A 19,978-nucleotide genomic window follows, 5' to 3' on the forward strand; every position below is an offset into this window, starting at 1 on the left:
AGACGTCTGACAGAAATAAAGTCAAACTGGTTAGTAATAAGCTAAGCTGGTAATACGTGTACTGTTTATGTTATTTTTGGGGGATGTTTATTCCAGCCAATATTCAGCATCTGCCCAATGTTGGAGCTTGACGTCAAACAGTCGTTGGATTTAGACGTCAACCAGATTTTCATTTTCAACCAAAATCCAACGTCTAACTGACATTGGAGTCTACATCCTGTGCCTGCTGGGTGCCTTAAGGACAGCAGAAGTGGCAAAAAGCTTGAATCAGATAAAACACGCAAACATACACAGACAGATTGAAGATCTAAGATATGAGCTATTAATAAGCCATTTTTTTAGATCCATTCCTTCAGACAATGAGGGAGATCATCTTGAGGGTCTTTCCCAGGCCTATGTCATCAGCTTAAAAAATGATTGATAAAAATAAATTTCAACACCAAAATTCCAGTTTATTTGTTCTTTCTCATTTGCGGTTATTCATTTTTCCCAATTACGACAACTTCTGTCTCTAAAAACCCTGTAAATGTGAAACGTGTTTTCAGTGAAGAGTGAACTGAATCAGATTTTAGTTTAACAATAGGCCTCAGGAGTTTTTATGCATTATAACTGATTATTACATAGGTCGAGAGGCATCCAGCTGCAGCCCCGCAGACTCACTTCTTGCTAGACACCAGTGGCTGGACACCAGTGACTGGACACCAGTGGATGGACAGCAGACGTCATTTCCGTATCGTCATTCACTTTTCAAATTGACGTAATTTTCGTATCGTCATTCACTTTTCAATTTTAACACGCCATGTAGATGTCAGCGGTAAGAAAAAATAAAATAAACTGTTGATGATTTATAGGTCATGTCAGAATTCAAATGCACAAACTAGCTAGTTAAAAAAAACGTCTTGTTTTCAAGGTAATGTGTCGTGTTTTTTAAAGGTATAAGTGAACTCTGGTGTGCCTCAATTCTAGAGCTAACGTTAGGTTGCTACAATAGATTTTCCAATTAAATCGTTCTTTGAGTGGTATGATTTAATATTGTAAACATGTTTTTTATTCACTTGGATGTGTGAAGATTGTACCCAGTTAACGAGATCTCATAGAACAGTCTTGGTAGAGAATAGTCTAAAATGCTAGGTTGTCTATGCACACGAGAGTTTGTTAGCTAACTATGTTTTTTTGTTTTTTAGTTGAAGTAGTACTTTTCCCTATGCAGGTGTAAATGCCTGATGTTTAATATGTTTATGATGATGTTTAAAGTGCTTTGGTGGCCATGGGTCTGTTGAAAGTGCTATATAGCCTAAATGCAGTCCATTAACCATTTTACATATTTTGTATAGGAGAATGTTAACATTTATATAAGTTTTTTTTTGTTTTTGTTACCACACAATTTTTTACAGTCCATCTACCACACACAACTTTTCACCTACATTGTTCAATTCATTTTCTTTTTTTTTAAAGTTATTAATTGGATTTTTGTAAACTCTTATGAATTATAAGGTACTATCGCTATTTCATATGTGTCATTATACTTATTACGTAAACAATCTATTAATACTACCCTCTTCTTTAAGGCAAATCACATTAGTGTGCGTAAAGGGACGGAGCTACCACCAATACAGAAATGCACATAGTGCTGCAGCCGGTATCACTGCCCGCTGTGCAATTCAAACACAGTGGGGTACTGTGGAAACGGAAGACAGTGTGCAATAGTTTATTTGGAACTGTTCATGTTTTATTTTCTCTTGAAATAGGGACTTCCCCCACAACCTTACGGGCCTGACTGTGGCATCTTCATTCTGATGGTCAGATTTGACAAATTTTACTAATTAGATTGTGTAATTTCAAATAAATATTGCAAAACCATGAAGTGTTTATTTGATCTGGATTATTTGGTAAATTGTCTGATCATGTGAATCTACGTATATTTTAAAAACAGAAGTGGTTACATTTACAAAAAAAAAAAAAAAAAAAAAAAGGATTGAATATCCAAATGGGCAAGGCAAAAAAACTGTGGTCCATTAACATGTACAAGTCTGTTGTATTGACAAAACCTTATAGTCCATTGATCTAGGCTGAATTTAAGTCACAAAAAATAGTGATATGATCTGAACAATATATATTTTCAAGGTGGTTTTTGTGAATGCAGTTTGCATGAATTATTGATGTTATAATATTAAGTATATTATTGAGAATTGTTTTATGTAAAGAGATATGATAAAGATAATATTTCAATTTGCACACAGTTTTTATATTATATATTTTAAGTCATAAAAGTAAAAGGACAATACGGAAAATACATGTGCAATTAAGCCTGCAAAGAATGCTGTCTATCCACTGGTGAAAACAGAAAATAAATATGCTGTCTATCCATGGGTGAAACTATAAAATAAATATATGTCTATCCAGAGGTGAAAATATAAAATAAATATATGTCTATCCAGAGGTGAAAATATAAAATAAATATACTGTCCATCTAGAGGTGAGAACAAAATATGTTGTCTATCCAGAGGTGAAAATATAAAATAAATATACTGTCTATCCAGAGGTGAAAATATAAAATAAATATACTGTCCATCCAGAGGTGAGAACTAAATATGTTGTCTATCCAGAGGTGAAAATATAAAATAAATATACTGTCTATCCAGAGGTGAGAACAAAATATGTTGTCTATCCAGAGGTGAAAATATAAAATAAATATACTGTCCATCCAGAGGTGAGAACTAAATATGTTGTCTATCCAGAGGTGAAAATATAAAATAAATATACTGTCTATCCAGAGGTGAGAACTAAATATGTTGTCTATCCAGAGGTGAAAATATAAAATAAATATACTGTCTATCCAGAGGTGAGAACAAAATATGTTGTCTATCCAGAGGTGAAAATATAAAATAAATATACTGTCCATCCAGAGGTGAGAACTAAATATGTTGTCTATCCAGAGGTGAAAATATAAAATAAATATACTGTCTATCCAGAGGTGAGAACAAAATATGTTGTCTATCCAGAGGTGAAAATATAAAATAAATATACTGTCTATCCAGAGGTGAGAACTAAATATGCTGTCTATCCAGAGGTGAAAATATAAAATAAATATACTGTCTATCCAGAGGTGAGAACAAAATATGTTGTCTATCCAGAGGTGAAAATATAAAATAAATATACTGTCCATCCAGAGGTGAGAACAAAATATGTTGTCTATCCAGAGGTGAAAATATAAAATAAATATACTGTCCATCCAGAGGTGAGAACTAAATATGTTGTCTATCCAGAGGTGAGAACTAAATATGCTGTCTATCCAGAGGTGAAAATATAAAATAAATATATGTCTATCCAGAGGTGAAAATATAAAATAAATATACTGTCCATCTAGAGGTGAGAACAAAATATGTTGTCTATCCAGAGGTGAAAATATAAAATAAATATACTGTCTATCCAGAGGTGAGAACTAAATATGCTGTCTATCCAGAGGTGAAAATATAAAATAAATATACTGTCTATCCAGAGGTGAAAATATAAAATAAATATACTGTCCATCCAGAGGTGAGAACTAAATATGTTGTCTATCCAGAGGTGAAAATATAAAATAAATATATGTCAATCCAGAAGTGAAAATATAAAATAAATATACTGTCTATCCAGAGGTGAAAATATAAAATTAACAAATGTCAATCCAGAGGTGAAAATATAAAATAAATATACTGTCTATCCAGAGGTAAAAATATAAAATAAATGTCTATCCAGAGGTGAGAACTAAATATGCTGTCTATCCAGAGGTGAAAATATAAAATAAATATATCTCAATCCAGAGGTGAAAATAGGAAATAAAATTGCTGTCCATCCAGTGGTGAAAACGGAAATTAGCGGCGAAACGGAAATGATGTAGGCGGTCTATCCACTGGTGTCCAGCCAGTGGTGTCTAGCCGGAGGTGAGTCTGCGGGGCTGCAGCTGGATGCTATTGCATAGGTCAGGCAATTACCGTTAAACCATAAACTCAGGCAACCATTTTTCTACATAGCTCAGTTGGTTGCATTTCTCTCATATCATTTATTTTTCTTTAACAAAAAAACTAAAATCAATATCAGGTGAGGTAACATTGCACACAGGGTGATATAAAACATGTCTGCGTCACAATGGGGTGCTGGTCATCCTGTCAGGGATTATGTATCTTAAATTAAAAACATCAATTCATCTTTTAGGAGTACTGAATATCACCCATATTCCTCCAGATGGTTTCTGTCTCTCTCCACAGCAGTCAGGCCAGAGCTCTCCTCTGATGAGGCAACAGCTCTACCTTGTGAAGCAAGATCATCATGACACCGTAATAATTACAATGATATAAATGATGTGAAGGGATTTTTACACCGTTTATACTATCTTACTAAGAAAATGTTTTAATTTAACCATTATAATAATTGCACAAAAATACCTTTGAGTATCCAAAACCTCAAATGCCAAATATGGTCCAAATAGGGGGCATCAACTGTGCTAAGAAGGCCCCACTGACAAAGGTAAGATGCAAATTCATCAGGGTAAAACTTTGTGCAGTTAAAGCTTTTAGGCCATGTTTGCAGTACGCATTTTAGATGCTAAATAAGATATTATTCAATACATTTTTTAACAACTAGTCTAGAGCGGACTATGCTCTGCCCCACTATGTCATCCATGCACAAAGCCTGGCTGGTTAAATCTGTTGGTCAAATTAGAAGCTGTTGGTCCAGGTCAACATGACCTAATCCATGCTGATGTCATGAATTTATGAGCAGTAACATTAGAACATGATGTACTATGTACTTTGAAAGAGACTGGTTGCATCACATGATCTTTATTAAACAGTTTCTGTTATGCAGAGCTTGTCTGCAATGACATGGTTGAAGAGTTCCAACCTACACAATCATGAACTATGTTTAAATATCTAAATGCAATCCACTACGGTCATAAGCTATAGTTCTGAAGATGTGTATTATTCCATGAAACATATCTCTCAGAGAGTCAGTTTAGGACTTTGACCACTTTAATCTTTAAGAGGAAATGAGGTGCCTCTTTGTGTTTACAGTATGAAACAGAAGAAGCTTTTTGTATGGTTGTGCACTGTTAAGTAAGGAAACTCTTACTGTTGAGTAAATTCTTCTTTTACCAAGAGGTAGATCTATTTGTATGTTAATAGCTAAAACACTTGAACTAACTGTTGCAGTATGCTGCTTTTCAAAGTTTATCATGCAAGTTCATGTGGAAATCTGTGAATCTGTAACAAATAATGAAAAAAGTAAGAGGAAGGATGGAGAGGCGACGCTCCACTGTGAAAGCTTGCTCCACTGTGTCCTCAGAACATGAAACCTGTTCAGTGCTGACATGTGTTCTCTGTGCAGGAGCTGGAGGAGTTTGTGGACGGTTCTGGAGAGCATGGGTTTGTGGTCTTCACTCTGGGCTCCATGGTGTCCCAGTTACCCGAGGCCAAAGCCAGAGAGTTCTTTGAGGCATTCAGGCAGATACCTCAGAGGGTAAGTGATGATAGACTTAAAAATAAATCAATAAAAGACTACTTTTAAACATGCAGTTTAGATGCAATTTAATTGTAAACTAATTTTTTAATTTTTTATTTTGGGGTCAAAGTAAGGCCAAGCATATATGTGTTAAACAAAATAATGTTTTACCAAATAATGCATGTCATCCGTCATGTGTTAAGGATTTCATGGCTGGATTTTATTAACCTTCATGATTCTCTTTGATTGGCAGGTGCTATGGAGGTACACTGGACCAGTCCCTGAAAATGCTCCAAAGAATGTCAAACTTATGAAGTGGCTGCCACAAAATGATCTCTTGGGTATGTTATATTCTCCTTTGACCCTACAACCCTCCTGTAAGACATTTTATTCATAGAAATAAGCTTTTTTTGGCATTGCTGATAAAATTCAGAGTGTACATGATGTTTGAATTAATATGCCATATTATAATTGACTTCATCATGTCAATTGCTAACACACTATTACAATGAATGTGTTTTCCTTTAGGCCATCCTAAGGTTAAGGCTTTCATTACACATGGTGGATCACATGGAATCTATGAAGGAATGTATAACGGGGTGCCAATGGTGATGCTTCCTCTGTTTGGTGACCAAGGGGATAACGTTCAACGCTTAGTGTCTCGAGGAGTTGCAGAAACCCTGAGTATCTATGATCTGACCGCAGAAAAACTGCTGGTTGCATTGAGAAAGGTCATCAGTTATAAAAGGTAAACACAACCACGTTTAGTCTGTGCATGAAATCAGTTTGCAATTGACCGATCGGTTAGCCCTGCCCCCCTTAGTTACTGTTGCTAAATCTTACAAATTTGCTCACTGTCTTACAATGACAATTACTTCTACTGAGGTGTTTCTGATAAATTTAGGACACAGATGGACCTTCAAGTAGGACTTAAATATGCCATGGAGAGATATATAAAAGATATTAAAACAAATATTTTTTTTTAAGCATAAACACCAATAAACCTATGAGAGCTTTGGATCTTCCATTGTTTCTTTATGACTCTGAAACCTAAAGATGTCAGAGTTCAGAGTAACTAATACTCGACCGCCATTGGCTCATCTGCGTTCGAGAGGAGGGGCTTACAGATAGGACAACTGTTTATATTCATGCCATATTTAGTATTGAATTCAAAGTGGAATATTAGTCCTTATTTAGAGTATTGCACTGTAAAAATGATTTTTCAAAGTTGTAAAAAAAATATTATAGTGCGTTTTCCAAGAACATTCTTTTTTTCTAGGATTTTGAAGTCTTTCTACTTTAAAATTTTACAACCCATTTAATTTTGCTTTTGTAATTATTTGTGAAATTTACTAACCTTTTCTGAGGGAAAATTGTTTCTAACCATACCACACACCGAATTGTTTAGATTATTGCAAGGACTGCAGTAGTTTTGTATGCAAGACTATATAAACATACTTCCTCCATCTTTGACTCAACAGCTACAAGGAGAAGATGACCGAGCTTTCAGCTATTCATAGAGACCGTCCCATTGAGCCTTTGGACCTGGCTGTGTTCTGGACTGAGTTTGTTATGAGACACAAAGGGGCAGCACATCTTAGACCTGCAGCCCATGAGCTGAACTGGATTCAGTATCATTCTCTGGACGTCATTGGCTTTCTCCTTCTCATTCTAGTGACAGTTATTTTTGTGACTGTCAAAAGCTGCATGTTCTGTTTCAGGAAGTGTTTCAAGAAAACTCAGAAAAAGAAGAAGGAGTAGATTTTTTTAAGTCATCATTTTGTAATGTCTGTTTTTGTGGGGTGATTGTTTAGAGACTTGTTTAATCTGTGATTTTATAAACTGAATACCTCTATTCCCTGGGTCAGTGACTTGAATAAAGCCTCACAAAACCTGAACGTGTCAGGTAAACATTTACATTTGTTATTTTTAGTTACAGTTTTTTTAATCATTATAAACAAATTGGTGAAAAGGCTGTTTTTCAACTAATTCTTTAAGAAATCTTTGACTTTTTGCTTGGTTATCCCTTAAGTTAAGATCCTTATATTAGATAACATGACATAATAGTGCTTTGCAAGTTGGTCAGAAGTTAACTTGGCATGTAAAAAAAATAAAATAATAAAATAATAATAATAATAATAATAATAATAATGTTATTGCTGCAAATCCTCATTCAGAGAAGCAAAATGACCAGAGTTATTGCAACACTAAGTTTTTTTAGCTTTTAACACTTGAGTATGTGTAATATCAAATATTTTTGTTTCTAGAGATGAAAATTCAGATACATTTACCTTTGCAATCACAGGTATAAATTAAAAATAGTGTTTTTACTTATTTCTTAATCAAATAAATGTAGCCTGCATAACAGACTTCTTTAAAAACATTACCAGTGTTGGGAAAATTACTTATTTTCCGTATTTTAAATGTAATAAGTAGTGTAACTATTTCAATTACTTTAATAAAGTAATGTAATTAATTACATTTGATTACTTTTTGATTACTTTTCAACATTTCTAATGAATGTTTTCAACTGTGAATCATTTTGAAACATTTAAAGCAGGCAGGTTAACCTTACAATAGTAGGGTACAACGGAACTAAAATATATAACTGCAGAAAAGAATATATATATATATATATATATATATATATATATATATATATATATATATATATATATATATATATACCTTTGTACTGAACATTAATGGAGTTAAATTAAATTAAATTAATGTTAAAAAATTTAAAAATCTTATTAATTTATGAGGTGGAAAAAGGGAAGAGTATAACTGCACTGGAGATCTCTAAATGGGGAATGGAACTCCAAAACGGCGTGGCTTCCTCCCACTGACAGACAGGCACATGACATGCATGCACAATTATTCTCCCAATCCTCTTTAGCACAAACTCCGCCCCATAGCTGATTCTAATGATTTTATTGGTAGAGTAAATCACAGTGTTCCTATACTGTGCTACAAAAAATGGTAGCCCCTAAACCTACCCCACACCTGACCCTAACCAACCAGTGAAAATGACAGCACAGTCTGATTGGCGCTGAATAGCGTGGTAGAGAAAGTTCACATTTCATAGTGAAGAGTGAACTGAATCATATTTAGTTTAACAATAGGCCTCAGGAGTTTTTCTGCATTATAACTGATTATTACATAGCTCAGGCAATTACCGTTAAACCATAAACTCAAGCAACCATTTTTCTACATAGCTCAGTTGGTTGCATTTCTCTCATATCATTTATTTTTCTTTAACAAAAAAACTAAAATCAATATCAGGTGAGGTAACATTGCACACAGGGTGATATAAAACATGTCTGCGTCACAATGGGGTGCTGGTCATCCTGTCAGGGATTATGTATCTTAAATTAAAAACATCAATTCAATTTATAGGAGTACTGAATATCACCCATATTCCTCCAGATGGTTTCTGTCTCTCTCCACAGCAGTCAGGCCAGAGCTCTCCTCTGATGAGGCAACAGCTCTACCTTGTGAAGCAAGATCACTGTTATAATTACAATGATATAAACGATGTGAAGGGATTTTTACACAGTTTATACTATCTTACTAACAAAAAATTAATTTAACCATTATAATAACTGCACAAAATTGTAAAACTAACAAATCATGCTCATCTCTCTTAAAGCTGTTTCCCCAAAAAAGTTACAAGAACTTATTAATATTTGGCTTTTGATAGCATTATGTGTATACAACTTTAAAGTTGGTCATTTAGTTCCCCATTAAACTTTTCAATAATTGATAATGATTAACAAAATAATTGTTTTAGCATGAACTGACTGACTTTGATTCCTTTGGGATCCAGTGCCTCTGTGTCTTCAGTAGGGCAGGACTCCAGCGAGTCGTGCAGATGGTCGATGGCCTCACTGGTGGCACTGTTCTCAGTCATCCTGCCACCATAGAAAGCCTGGCTCTGAGGATTTACTGCAGAGACAACCGGCCAAATCAGAACATCAATACACTTACTAATGAAATGGGCACAGAAAGCACCAATTTGTTGGAGAAGAATAGGATTAAACACTATACCTCCGAACATCAGGTTCAGACCCAGTGAGCTGCCAGAGGATTCCTTCATCATGGGAGCTGGAGCTGTGGACTGGAGGACGACTGAATGGATTGGAATGGCTGTGTGATGCTTTACGTTCTGCCTCTGATTTGTCTTTATCTTCAGACCCTATATTTGAATAGTGAGATGATTCCATTTAGATTTCTTCAATAATTTCCTCAGTATGAGGGTATTCAATTTTTAAAGCTGAATTATTATTAATTATTAATACAATAAGTATTATAATATTTTTAGGGAGCATTTTACAACCTGAACAAACCTTGAATTGTCATGAAAAAGGTCAGATTATCTGACGACCTAAAAACTTACTAATATTGACAAAGTCATGAGTATCTGCAGGGGTCCTCACTATAACATCGTTTCCCGTTTTATGTTTTTTTTTCTTTCTACAAGTTAGATAGGCCACATGATTTTGAACAGTTTTTCAAATATTGACAAACCATGATTTTGCTAAAAAATATTTTTTTGTCTAACAAATAATAAAACATTGAGCTAAATCACTTGAGGTTTTGTTTTCAAAAATATAATGATAATCAGTATTTTGTAGCACCCTAACATTTATACTTTTACCAAATGATTGGGGACAGTGAGATTTTTTTTATTTGTTTTTTAAAGAAGTGTCACCAAAGCTTCAGAATCACATGACCCCCAGAAATTATGATAATATACTGATTTGCTGCTGAAGACACAGTTCTTATTGTTGTGCTGCTTAATTGTTTTCTTTTGAAAACCATGTTTTTTTTTCAGGATTCTTGGATGAGCAGAAAGTAAAAAAAATAAAATAAAAAAAAAGTATTTATTTTAAAGGAAATATTTTGTAACATTATAGATGTATTTGACACTTTTTATAAATTTAATGCATCTTTACTGAATGAAAGTAATCATTTCTTTAAAACAGAACTTACCTAAACTTTTGAACAGTATTTTAAGAGGAAATACTTATTCTGAATTTTTCTTCATAATAGAAGAGATACCTTCAAGCCAGAGTATGTATAAATTCATGTATGCTGATCTCGACCCAAAAATAAAGTGAGTCTCACCAGACAGAGAAGCTGTGGTCAGACTCAGAGACTCCAGAGACTCGAGACGCTCCTTCACCTGACTCTCCAAATGCTCCCCTTTATCTGGCAGAGTTGACACGTTCACCACTGAAAGAGTGGCCTAGGAAAGATAGACCAGACACACAGAGGAACAAAAAGTGAGTGTTGAATCTCAAGCATAACCAGCTGAATCAAATTTACATGTAATACAACAATATTATTATAGCTATTACATAATATTAACAGTAACTAACAAGAAAACAGTAAAGGATGAGTAACCTTCTTCTGCTTGAGCTGGGCTGTGAGATGGCTGTGGAGGGCCCTGGGGTCCTCAGACCGAGCCTGGACTTTAGAAGCTGCCTGGAAACCAGGATAAGAGGTGAGTGTTTTCTGAACATGTGCAGCTGGAGTCTGAGCACTCTTCAGGGTGGTTGGTTTGGTACTGTTAAGTGAACATTAAATGCTGTGGGTTTTTCAGAAACTGGCACATGCTGTGAGGACGAGCATGAAGGTGAGCTGCTCTCGCTCTGCAGGATTTGGGTTTTTATCTGTAACTGATTTTTACCTGATTTGTCTGTTTGAGTGGTCATCATGTTTCATTCTCTACTGAAGCTTATCACATCCAGATTAACCCTTTGAAGGGGCTTTGTGCAGAGCCGCCCATTTTTGTAGTCTTCTTCTCCTGCTGGTGTTTGAGGCTGGTCTTGGATTCACTCGGTCCTTCAATTCTTTCGTTAACAGAGTTTGGACTCTCAGGACATGCCCGTCCTGTGCCGTCCTCCTCAGCCTCTCGTCATCAGCAACTCTCTTCTTTATCTTCATCCCAGCGGGAAGTTTCTTGTTCCTCCAAGACTCTATCTCTGTTGCCTTGGAACGCTCTTCTTTCTTTTTAGCACTACTATGATCTTTACCGTTCACACCTTTATCACCATTGATCTCTCCCCTATGCTTTTCAGCATCTGGATTCCTCTTGCGTTCTGAAGATTTGTCCTGTTTTGTCTTGACTTTGAAAGGGTGTGACCGGAGTGAGGATTGAGGATTGAAGATCTTTCTCTGACAAATCAATCATTTTCTCACGGTCTTTCTGCAGGAAGGTAGTAGTAAATTCATAATTTTAAAAACAAAAAGTGGACAATGTATTGTGGACACAAATATGTCTCTAAGGAACACAACCACACCACTTCTCTCTTTCAGATTTCCAAGCATACAGCGATAAAACAACCTGATTATGAAAGAAATAAAGTATTAATAGCAAGGATTTAGAATCCTTTCCACTTTACCGTTCATTGTTCCATCTAATAGTCAATTACAAGGATTGTACATAGAAAAATGTATACATATTCAGAAAAGAGTCCTCCTGAATTGTTACTAACCTCAGAACAACCTACATTATGACACCTCAATATATTGTGTTATTTTACTCCAAAATATGATGTATGGTAAAAAAAAAAAAAAAAAAAAAAAAAAAAAAAAAAAAAATCAACGGATTTATCATCTTATTGTGAGATGGTGGGATCCTGAAAAACATACGTAAACTCAGATCAGGGCAACACATTGGCTCATGCACATTTGATATGAACAATATACAAAACCACTTATTCTTAAATACAAATAATACAATTAGATTAAATTATTAGTCATATTATTATTGTGTGTTACGTGTTAACCACTCTGTAGGCAGTCTACATGTTGCATGGGGTTGCATCACGCGCAGTGAGGATATAAAAACGTTTGCCCTTATTCGGTCCTTCCTTAACATCAGTCTTCAGTAAGCATGTACTACCTGAATAACAAAGGTCGAATTAGCCCTTTGTATTGTGTGTGTCTGTATATATATAACACCTATTTCTTTAAAACAGCAAAATAGCGATCCTTCACACTGTGATAAACGAGATTACGATACGTAACGTGTGTTTTACATAGGATTCTTTTCAGTTTATGACAGCGCCTTTTTTCATTTAAATCACTGGCTTCTCATTGACTGTGGACACAAATACTGTCGCGATTATGATGACGTAATCTGCACTGTAGCCAATAAATGCCTTACTGAAAATACTGAACTGTACTGGCATTTGTACAGCAGTAACAATAAGAGTAGTAACTATGGTATTTTGGTAGAAGCTTTTGTTACAATGGTAAATTTTGTACAGGTGGGTTGCCCCAAACTGAAAAAAATATATCAATTCCACATGTACGTGCTATACAGCAGGTGGAGCCATGGGCACGTGAACGGACATATGTTTTGTTCTGAATATGATTCATAGCATCTCCATGAAATACTGACCATAAGACACAGGAAAATCATACGTTTGATGAAAGATTTCCATAAAAAAATTGTCTAATCATATTTTGCTTCAAAGAAACTCATCTCCAAGACGTTTTTTTTTTTTTTTTTTTTCTAGAAAAAAAAAAAATCATTATAACTTGGTTCATCACCCTCTTTAGAAAATAATTTCAAGTTCTTCTATTTGGTGCCTTTTCGGTCCAAACTGTTATTTTTTTTAATTGCCCCTTCATCAGTAGGCTACATCATTATCCATTTTGTAACTTTCTTTTCCTAAAATTCAGCTCGGAAAATGACTAAATCTGAATCGCATTGTGATTCCACTCGCACTTCTTAAGTACTACTAAAAGCATAATAAATATTATCAATCTAATTATTGGAAAATAAATACAGGAATAAGCTTGCTTTATTTGTTTTATGTCATAATTGTTAATCTTTTTAGGCAGTTTATTCAGTTAAGTACATTACTGCAGTTATCTATGTGTCCTCCAGACAGTATTTGTAATTTTCAAGCCAGAATTTATTTCATTATACATAAACAATAAAGTATCTGAAGTCTCATATTCTCATGAGTGTATAAATGCCTCAGATGAAAAAGCACACGCTGACAATACAAATTAAAGCATCTGCTCAGCTTACGCTTCGTCTGAAGCTGGATTCTTCTCCAGTCAGGTAACTATCATCTCTGCCTGCTCTGCAAAGAAATATTTGCTGAATTATGTGAAATGCCATCTGGAGCAATACATTGTCTTAGCATCATGAAAAGGACACATGAGTGTTACTCATCTCAAGTAAAAGTAAAAGTTAAGTGAAAACCCAACAGTAATGCAGTTACCGCTAAAGCCACACACAGAGAAACTTGCATAGTGTTACATCTAGAATATGACTTTTAAATGTTATAATATGATATGTTTTTACTTTTTCTGTTCTGTTATATGAAGAATAATTACTGTCATTGACGGCTACTAAATACTAGCCTATTAGCATGAGAGCGAACACAAACACATAAACAGAACTCTCTTTGTGTAGCTTTACTGTTGGTGATGACACAATGACGAAATTGTTGTATTTAGGCACACAGTCTTTAGGCAGACAGTTTGTGCTTTGCTTTGGGAGTCAGATGCTCCCAGAAAGACCAGGAAAATGACAAGTACAAAACACAGTTTAGCTTACAGCTACTGTAGACTACTGTGATACCCTGAGCACCAGCATAACAACAACTGACTCTTTAAATCCAAACACATCCCCTGAAGTCTGAGCTGGTCACAGAATGTTTGACAGAACTTAGCGGAGTGTATGTTAGTCAATTAATTATTGATCATGTTTTCATGGGATTGCAGCTACTGTAGCCTTACCCATAATGCTACGGGTGCTCAATGAGTGTGAAACAAATTCAAGTTTCCATGTCTAACTTTGACAGCGAGCACCCCCCACTGCCACACCCTTATATACATCACCTGCAGCCACTCATTGAGGTAACATATTAAGAATGTGATCTGCACATGAGCGGAGACAGCACCCACAGTGAGGGATAATCTTGTTAGGGAGAGTGGCAAGTGCTCTCAGCTCCTCTGTGGGTACTGTACGTAGTTTCTCACTCATTGCTTCCCTGAGGTGGGCCACTACAGCCCCGGAGGAACACAGGCTGAAGTGAATTGTTAGCTTTGACTCCGGGGAGCTAAGAGAGACAGGACAAAAAGAGAGTGTGTAAATCAGAATATTAAAGCATTACATTCCCTTTAATCATCAGCCGCCCAAGCTCCAGGTTGGAGTCCTTTGTGTATACAGTGTATTATTTAAATGTTATAATAAAATTTCACACTTTTTACAGATTTTTACATGTTGACCCACTTTACTGCACTTTTCCTCATTTCCATATCTGAGACTCACACACCTTTCTGTTGTTGCTTTGCCACCATAATAAAAAAAAAAAAAGAAGTAATATAAGCTACATATAATGTCCATGTTTGGATGGGATTCTCATAGCATATTTGTACATTCTTAAATAAAGATTATAATTATATTAAAGTCAACCTGTGTTGGAAGTTTGCTGAGACTATCTGATTGAGAACCACTGGCTTTCTCTTGAGCTGAGAAAAGATGCAAAAGCTGTTGACAACTCATCTTCATAATTTTTGGTTTTTATTGACAGAACCAGGAAATTAAAATATGCTCCAAAAAAAATGAAATAAACAGAGGATTGTGTATTCAGACAAGCTATAGTCACTTAAGTATTTGCCTTAGAGAATACTAGTGCAAATTCTAGTGACTACTGGTAATTCCTTTAGCCTCATGAAACTAGTTTGGGATGTATTATTAAGATGTTTAATCTTTGTCTCTATATAATAAACGACTTCAGATATATTTATAGTAGTATTATGGAAATCATTAAGACTCTTAGCAAAAGCGATCAGTAGATTAATTATAATCATATTATCTTACTCTCATCCATTCTGAATTACCCAGTCCCAGAAGAGCAAATAAATAGAGCTCAGCTTATTAGTTTGCTGCTGTGACAACATTTAATGCAAACATTACTTCAGTTCGCGCCAGCAGTGTAAAATGAACTACAGACATTATTACAGAAGAACTGATAAACATGCACTGATTGAACCTCGTTCACCATGCAGAGTTCAAGAAGCATCTGCTTACCCATGTATGCTAGCAAATCCAAAACCAATTGCTTATCTCTTCATATAATTTTGTGTGTGTGTGAAAGAGAGAGGGAATGTGAGCATGAAATCTTAGGTGTAACCATGCAAGCCTGCCTCGCTTTATTGCTAAACTACGAAGTCTTTTGATGTACCATGGATTGATCCATGTCTGAAAATATTAGCATTTTCTGAAATGTACTCAGGCAATCAGCTAACATGGGCAGCTAACTTATAGGGATAGGTTCACCATTCTGTCTGTTGGTAACCAAACAGTTGCTAGTAGACAATGACCTCTATTATGTGGTTGTCAATGGCTATAATGGCTATACCCCTATAAACCATCAAACATGATGGCCTTGAGTGATTTTTTTTTTTTTTTTAATAGCAGAGTGAGTCAAATGCAACTATAACACATGAAAGGGTGTTCTGTTTTTGGTCTCTAATACATGTAATACTTTTCTTCAGCGGCTCACTTTGGCCTCCTCTGGTGAAAATCACAGGGTTGGAAGTGTACCTGTAAAGGTAGCTGAAGTAGCATTTGCCTAATGACAGCAATTTTGCTAAAGAAAGGCATTTCTTTCTTGAGAACACCGCTAATTAGGATTTGGATCAGGAATGTAAATTGCGCAAAATCCATCATATCAAGGAAATTTTTTTTTTTTTTTTTTTGACTGAACTCTCAGAAGGGTTTGTGTGGATATGCTTCAAATCTTCATGTGTACTTGAAGCTCAGGTTAGTGAAGAAAACTATGATGCACAGAAATCAATACAATGTTAACAAATCTAAATTACCCCGCATTCCCTCTAATGAAACCCTTAATTTACATAACACTTAACACAACAGTAGCTAACCGGAGACTGGATTTAATGGGGAGGTTAATAATGAAACCCTTCGGCACCATCTAAAACACGTCAAGCAGCAAAACAAGATGGTAGGAACATTCCCTCTGTAAACAATAACAACTAAACACAACACTTGCTCTGAGGCAAATGAATAAGACAGAAATACTCACCTGAAATGCTTCGGATTTCACATTGCCTGGAACTAGAGCTCATTAAAGCTGTGCTGGGCCCCCATAGAAATCCACACATTTTAAAGCTCATCTATTATGGATGACTGTAGATTGTGGCGAGAGTTGAATGTTCAACAACTGTGCAAAAAATCTGAGAACATGAAGACAGCAGTAGCTTGAGCTTTCTGTTACGTTTAGCAGTGACTGTAGCATAGATGACGACATGTGAGATGTGTCCATTCATTAGTTAGATCCAGCTAACCTATCCAAAAACAAATATTTTTTTTTGAATGTCTCTACTGCAAGTTTTGGTCTGTTTAATGCATCTGTGCTCAATAAAAACATTAAGTTCTTTAGGGGGAAAGATTTCTGACGTTTTTGACTGGTTGTGTGTATATAATGTAAAATGTAGTCAGCTAGCCATTATTGCACAATTTATTGCATTGTGCATTACCTTGTAAATAAGCTGTTTGCAAAATGTTTGTCTTCAGAATATACAACAACTTTTAAATTGATGTCAATGAAAAAATAATTGTAAAAATTTGATCATAACACTCTGACTTCAGTGAAATTGTTTTTAAATGTTGCCAATTGATGATTAAATTGCTTTCATAAAACACAAAGGCAACAGAATAATTACCGAAGCATGTCTGAAGAATTTCACTGTTGTCTTTTGAGCTGAGCTTTTTTTTCCACATTCCATACAGCCTTAATGAGAAAAACACAGCTCTCCTGCTCAGCTGTAAGATATTGGAGAGACTGATGCATCTTATCAAGGTCTATCAGACGACTCAACCTTGCATCTGAAGTGGACAAAATAACTACTTGATTCACACAGCTGTAAACATAAACACACACTCGTTACATTTCATTCTCTTTCTGTGTTGTTTCCCCAATGCATCAGCCTGCATTCTTTTATCCACTTTTATTCGCTCTCTAATCCATCTTCCTGTTTTCTGAGGCGGTGTGTCAGAAACATGACCCCGGCTCTGGATGTTATTGAAGAGTGCATCCCAAAGCCCAGAACCATGTTTCATTGCAATCCTGCAGAGGCACGGTGTCTGTTCTCCTCCCGAACACTTTTTTGTTATATTACAAATGACACAGAGGTACACACCTGTGGCACAGGTTTGCTTTCATCAGAAAGTAATTCCTGTTCCATTCAGGGCTTTCATAAGTCCTGTGACACAAAGCCCAGGCGGTGGTGTCAGCAAATTGATTTGACAGTGTTCAGACAGGTAATGTAATGAAGGGTAGCGGGGAGACTGTATTTACAAATTCTCCAAGCAGTTTCTCCCACAGACCCAGAAATGGGAAACACAATCCCACATACATCATGGAGTGAGAGAAGTATTAATATTCATGAGCAGAATAGAGTTTTAGCCGGCGACTCAAGATGAGTTATGATAGGTGTGATGTGATTTGGTCCTTGCCCCTGGTGGTCACGCCATGCTCCGTTAGCAGACAGGACAGAAACAGCAGACAGGACCATCTATCCTGTATGACAACCTCTTACTACTCACATCAGGCCATCACACACACACACACAAACACAACAGACACATTAATTATCATTTATACACACCACTGCTTCACAAATCGAGCAAAATATGTTTAAAAAACGCCCACAAATGATACAAATTAAAATAATGAGCCACAGAGCTCAGATGACTGCATGCGTGATTTAGCCTAAAGACCCCGTGAAATTAAAATGAGAGGTTTGTAGCTTTCACTCCATGTGTATCTACTTTGATGACTTCAAAATCCTAAACATTGATAGAACATGCACATAAGCTACGTGCTAGGTACAGAAAAATCTTATGTAATGGCTGTGTGAATTACATACGATTTTTGGGGGGATTAAAATGAACAAAAAGAGCAAGTAGGCCTACGGTGCTCAAAACCTTACCTTACCAAGATTCCCAACGCTAAGCTCATAATGATTTATTAAATCATTATGAGCTATCAGGTTGGATGTTGCTGTAAAAGTTTCCTTTAAAAGCATTATTTATTTTCATTAACTTTATCACAGTTTCCACAAAAACATAAACTAAAGTTTTAAACATTAATAATAATAAATAAACATCAGTCACCTCAAACCATCATATTCATCCATGCTGAACAGTTACTTTCAGTTTTATGCCTCGTTCTCTAGATGACAAAATCATATTTTGCCTTCAGGATTAAAGTCTTACTCAGATATATATACATATACAGACATATATATATATAGTCCTGTTTGAATGCTGTTTAGAATTAATATATTTCCCCTAACAAGATCTGTGACTAACTAGCAAGTTGCTACTATTTTCTTTTTTTTGGACATTGTTGTAAATGTGACAATGGTCTCGAACAGTGCTATATAGATACAAGCTACTTATTAATCATAGTTGCTTATCAATTTAAGAAGGTCTTCAAATCTTAAAAGTCTTTTCTCATTTTAATTTATTTCATTAGCAGTGGCTGGACATTTAAAATCGATTTTTCTAAGTAACCTTTGTCCCTGAAAACATTTTATCAATTAGCTTGAATATTTTTCTCACCTTGTTACAACAAATGGTTCCATAAGAAGCCTATTTATGACATATTGCGTGCCTTCAAGCAGCACACAGACTCCAATGGAGGAAAACATGCAAAGTGTCACAAAAATTAATTGTGTTAAATATCTGCACTCCTTGTATGCCAAATTTTGGGGCTGTAGTTAACTGCTGTAATTTGCAATTACAGAACATCACAAAACACTAGGTAAACAAAGCACAAAATGATGTCTTCCTCCAGACATCCTAAATTAGACAGGCAGATGCTCAGACTGGCCACTGTCCACCATTAAATCAGGTTTGTGAGCAGCTGGAAGGGACAGCAGCTCTCAATGTGAGTCCTCCGCCTGCTCTGAAGGTTAACAAGCTCTGGCCTGCTATAATAACACACCAGCCTGTAGCCACCCAACTCATCCAGCTCACAATCCAAAGAATTTGACTTCACCAGACCAGATAAGACAATGGAAGATATGTCAGATCCCATTTACATCTTAAGAGACAGTACTTTCCACTCCTTTCAAAGCTCAGATTCACAAACTCTTGTTATTCATTAGGGTGAAAGGTACAGAAATCTTATTCTTTAGCTAAATGTAACTAATATGTACTAATAATTGTAACTGTAAACTCAGAAGCTTATTTTAATGGGACAGTTCAACCAAAAATCCAAATGAATTCAAATGACAAACTTGTAAGACTTCCATTCTTCTGTGGAACATAAAAGATGATGCATTGAACAACTTCTGAACGTTCTGTTGATACAGTGGCAGTGAATGGGGTCCAGTGTTGGTGGATGTGAAAAAGTTGGGAAAATATTTAAACTATCCCTTAACATTTGCAAACTGGCCCAATACAATTGATACATTATATAAAGACAATCTAAAG

General features: G+C 35.5%; 2 protein-coding genes and 1 pseudogene across 3 annotated transcripts in view; 2 read left to right on the forward strand and 1 right to left on the reverse strand.

The window, feature by feature from the left end:
- LOC127965067 (UDP-glucuronosyltransferase) overlaps nt 1-7,395 on the forward strand; it is a 31,266-nt gene extending 23,871 nt beyond the window's left edge. Inside the window, exon 6 of one of the 2 annotated variants that reach the window (XR_008155245.1) lies at nt 7,312-7,395. The gene's annotated coding sequence lies outside the window, so the exon portion shown is untranslated. Of the gene's footprint in view, nt 1-7,250 lie in introns of both variants that reach the window. The other variant, XM_052565611.1, reaches the window with a different exon arrangement.
- On the reverse strand, nt 353-14,494 carry LOC127964372 (transcription termination factor 2-like; annotated as a pseudogene).
- LOC127965069 (UDP-glucuronosyltransferase-like) lies at nt 4,428-7,395 on the forward strand. Its single transcript, XM_052565618.1, has 5 exons — nt 4,428-4,506; nt 5,365-5,496; nt 5,732-5,819; nt 6,007-6,226; nt 6,960-7,395. The coding sequence occupies exons 1-5, from the start codon at nt 4,447-4,449 to the stop codon at nt 7,237-7,239; spliced, it is 780 nt and encodes a 259-aa protein (XP_052421578.1). The 5' UTR covers nt 4,428-4,446; the 3' UTR covers nt 7,240-7,395.
- Nucleotides 14,495-19,978: the final 5,484 nt, after the last annotated feature.

This window comes from Carassius gibelio, chromosome B9 (assembly GCF_023724105.1).
Source record: "Carassius gibelio isolate Cgi1373 ecotype wild population from Czech Republic chromosome B9, carGib1.2-hapl.c, whole genome shotgun sequence".
NCBI classification, from domain to species: Eukaryota; Metazoa; Chordata; class Actinopteri; order Cypriniformes; family Cyprinidae; genus Carassius; species Carassius gibelio.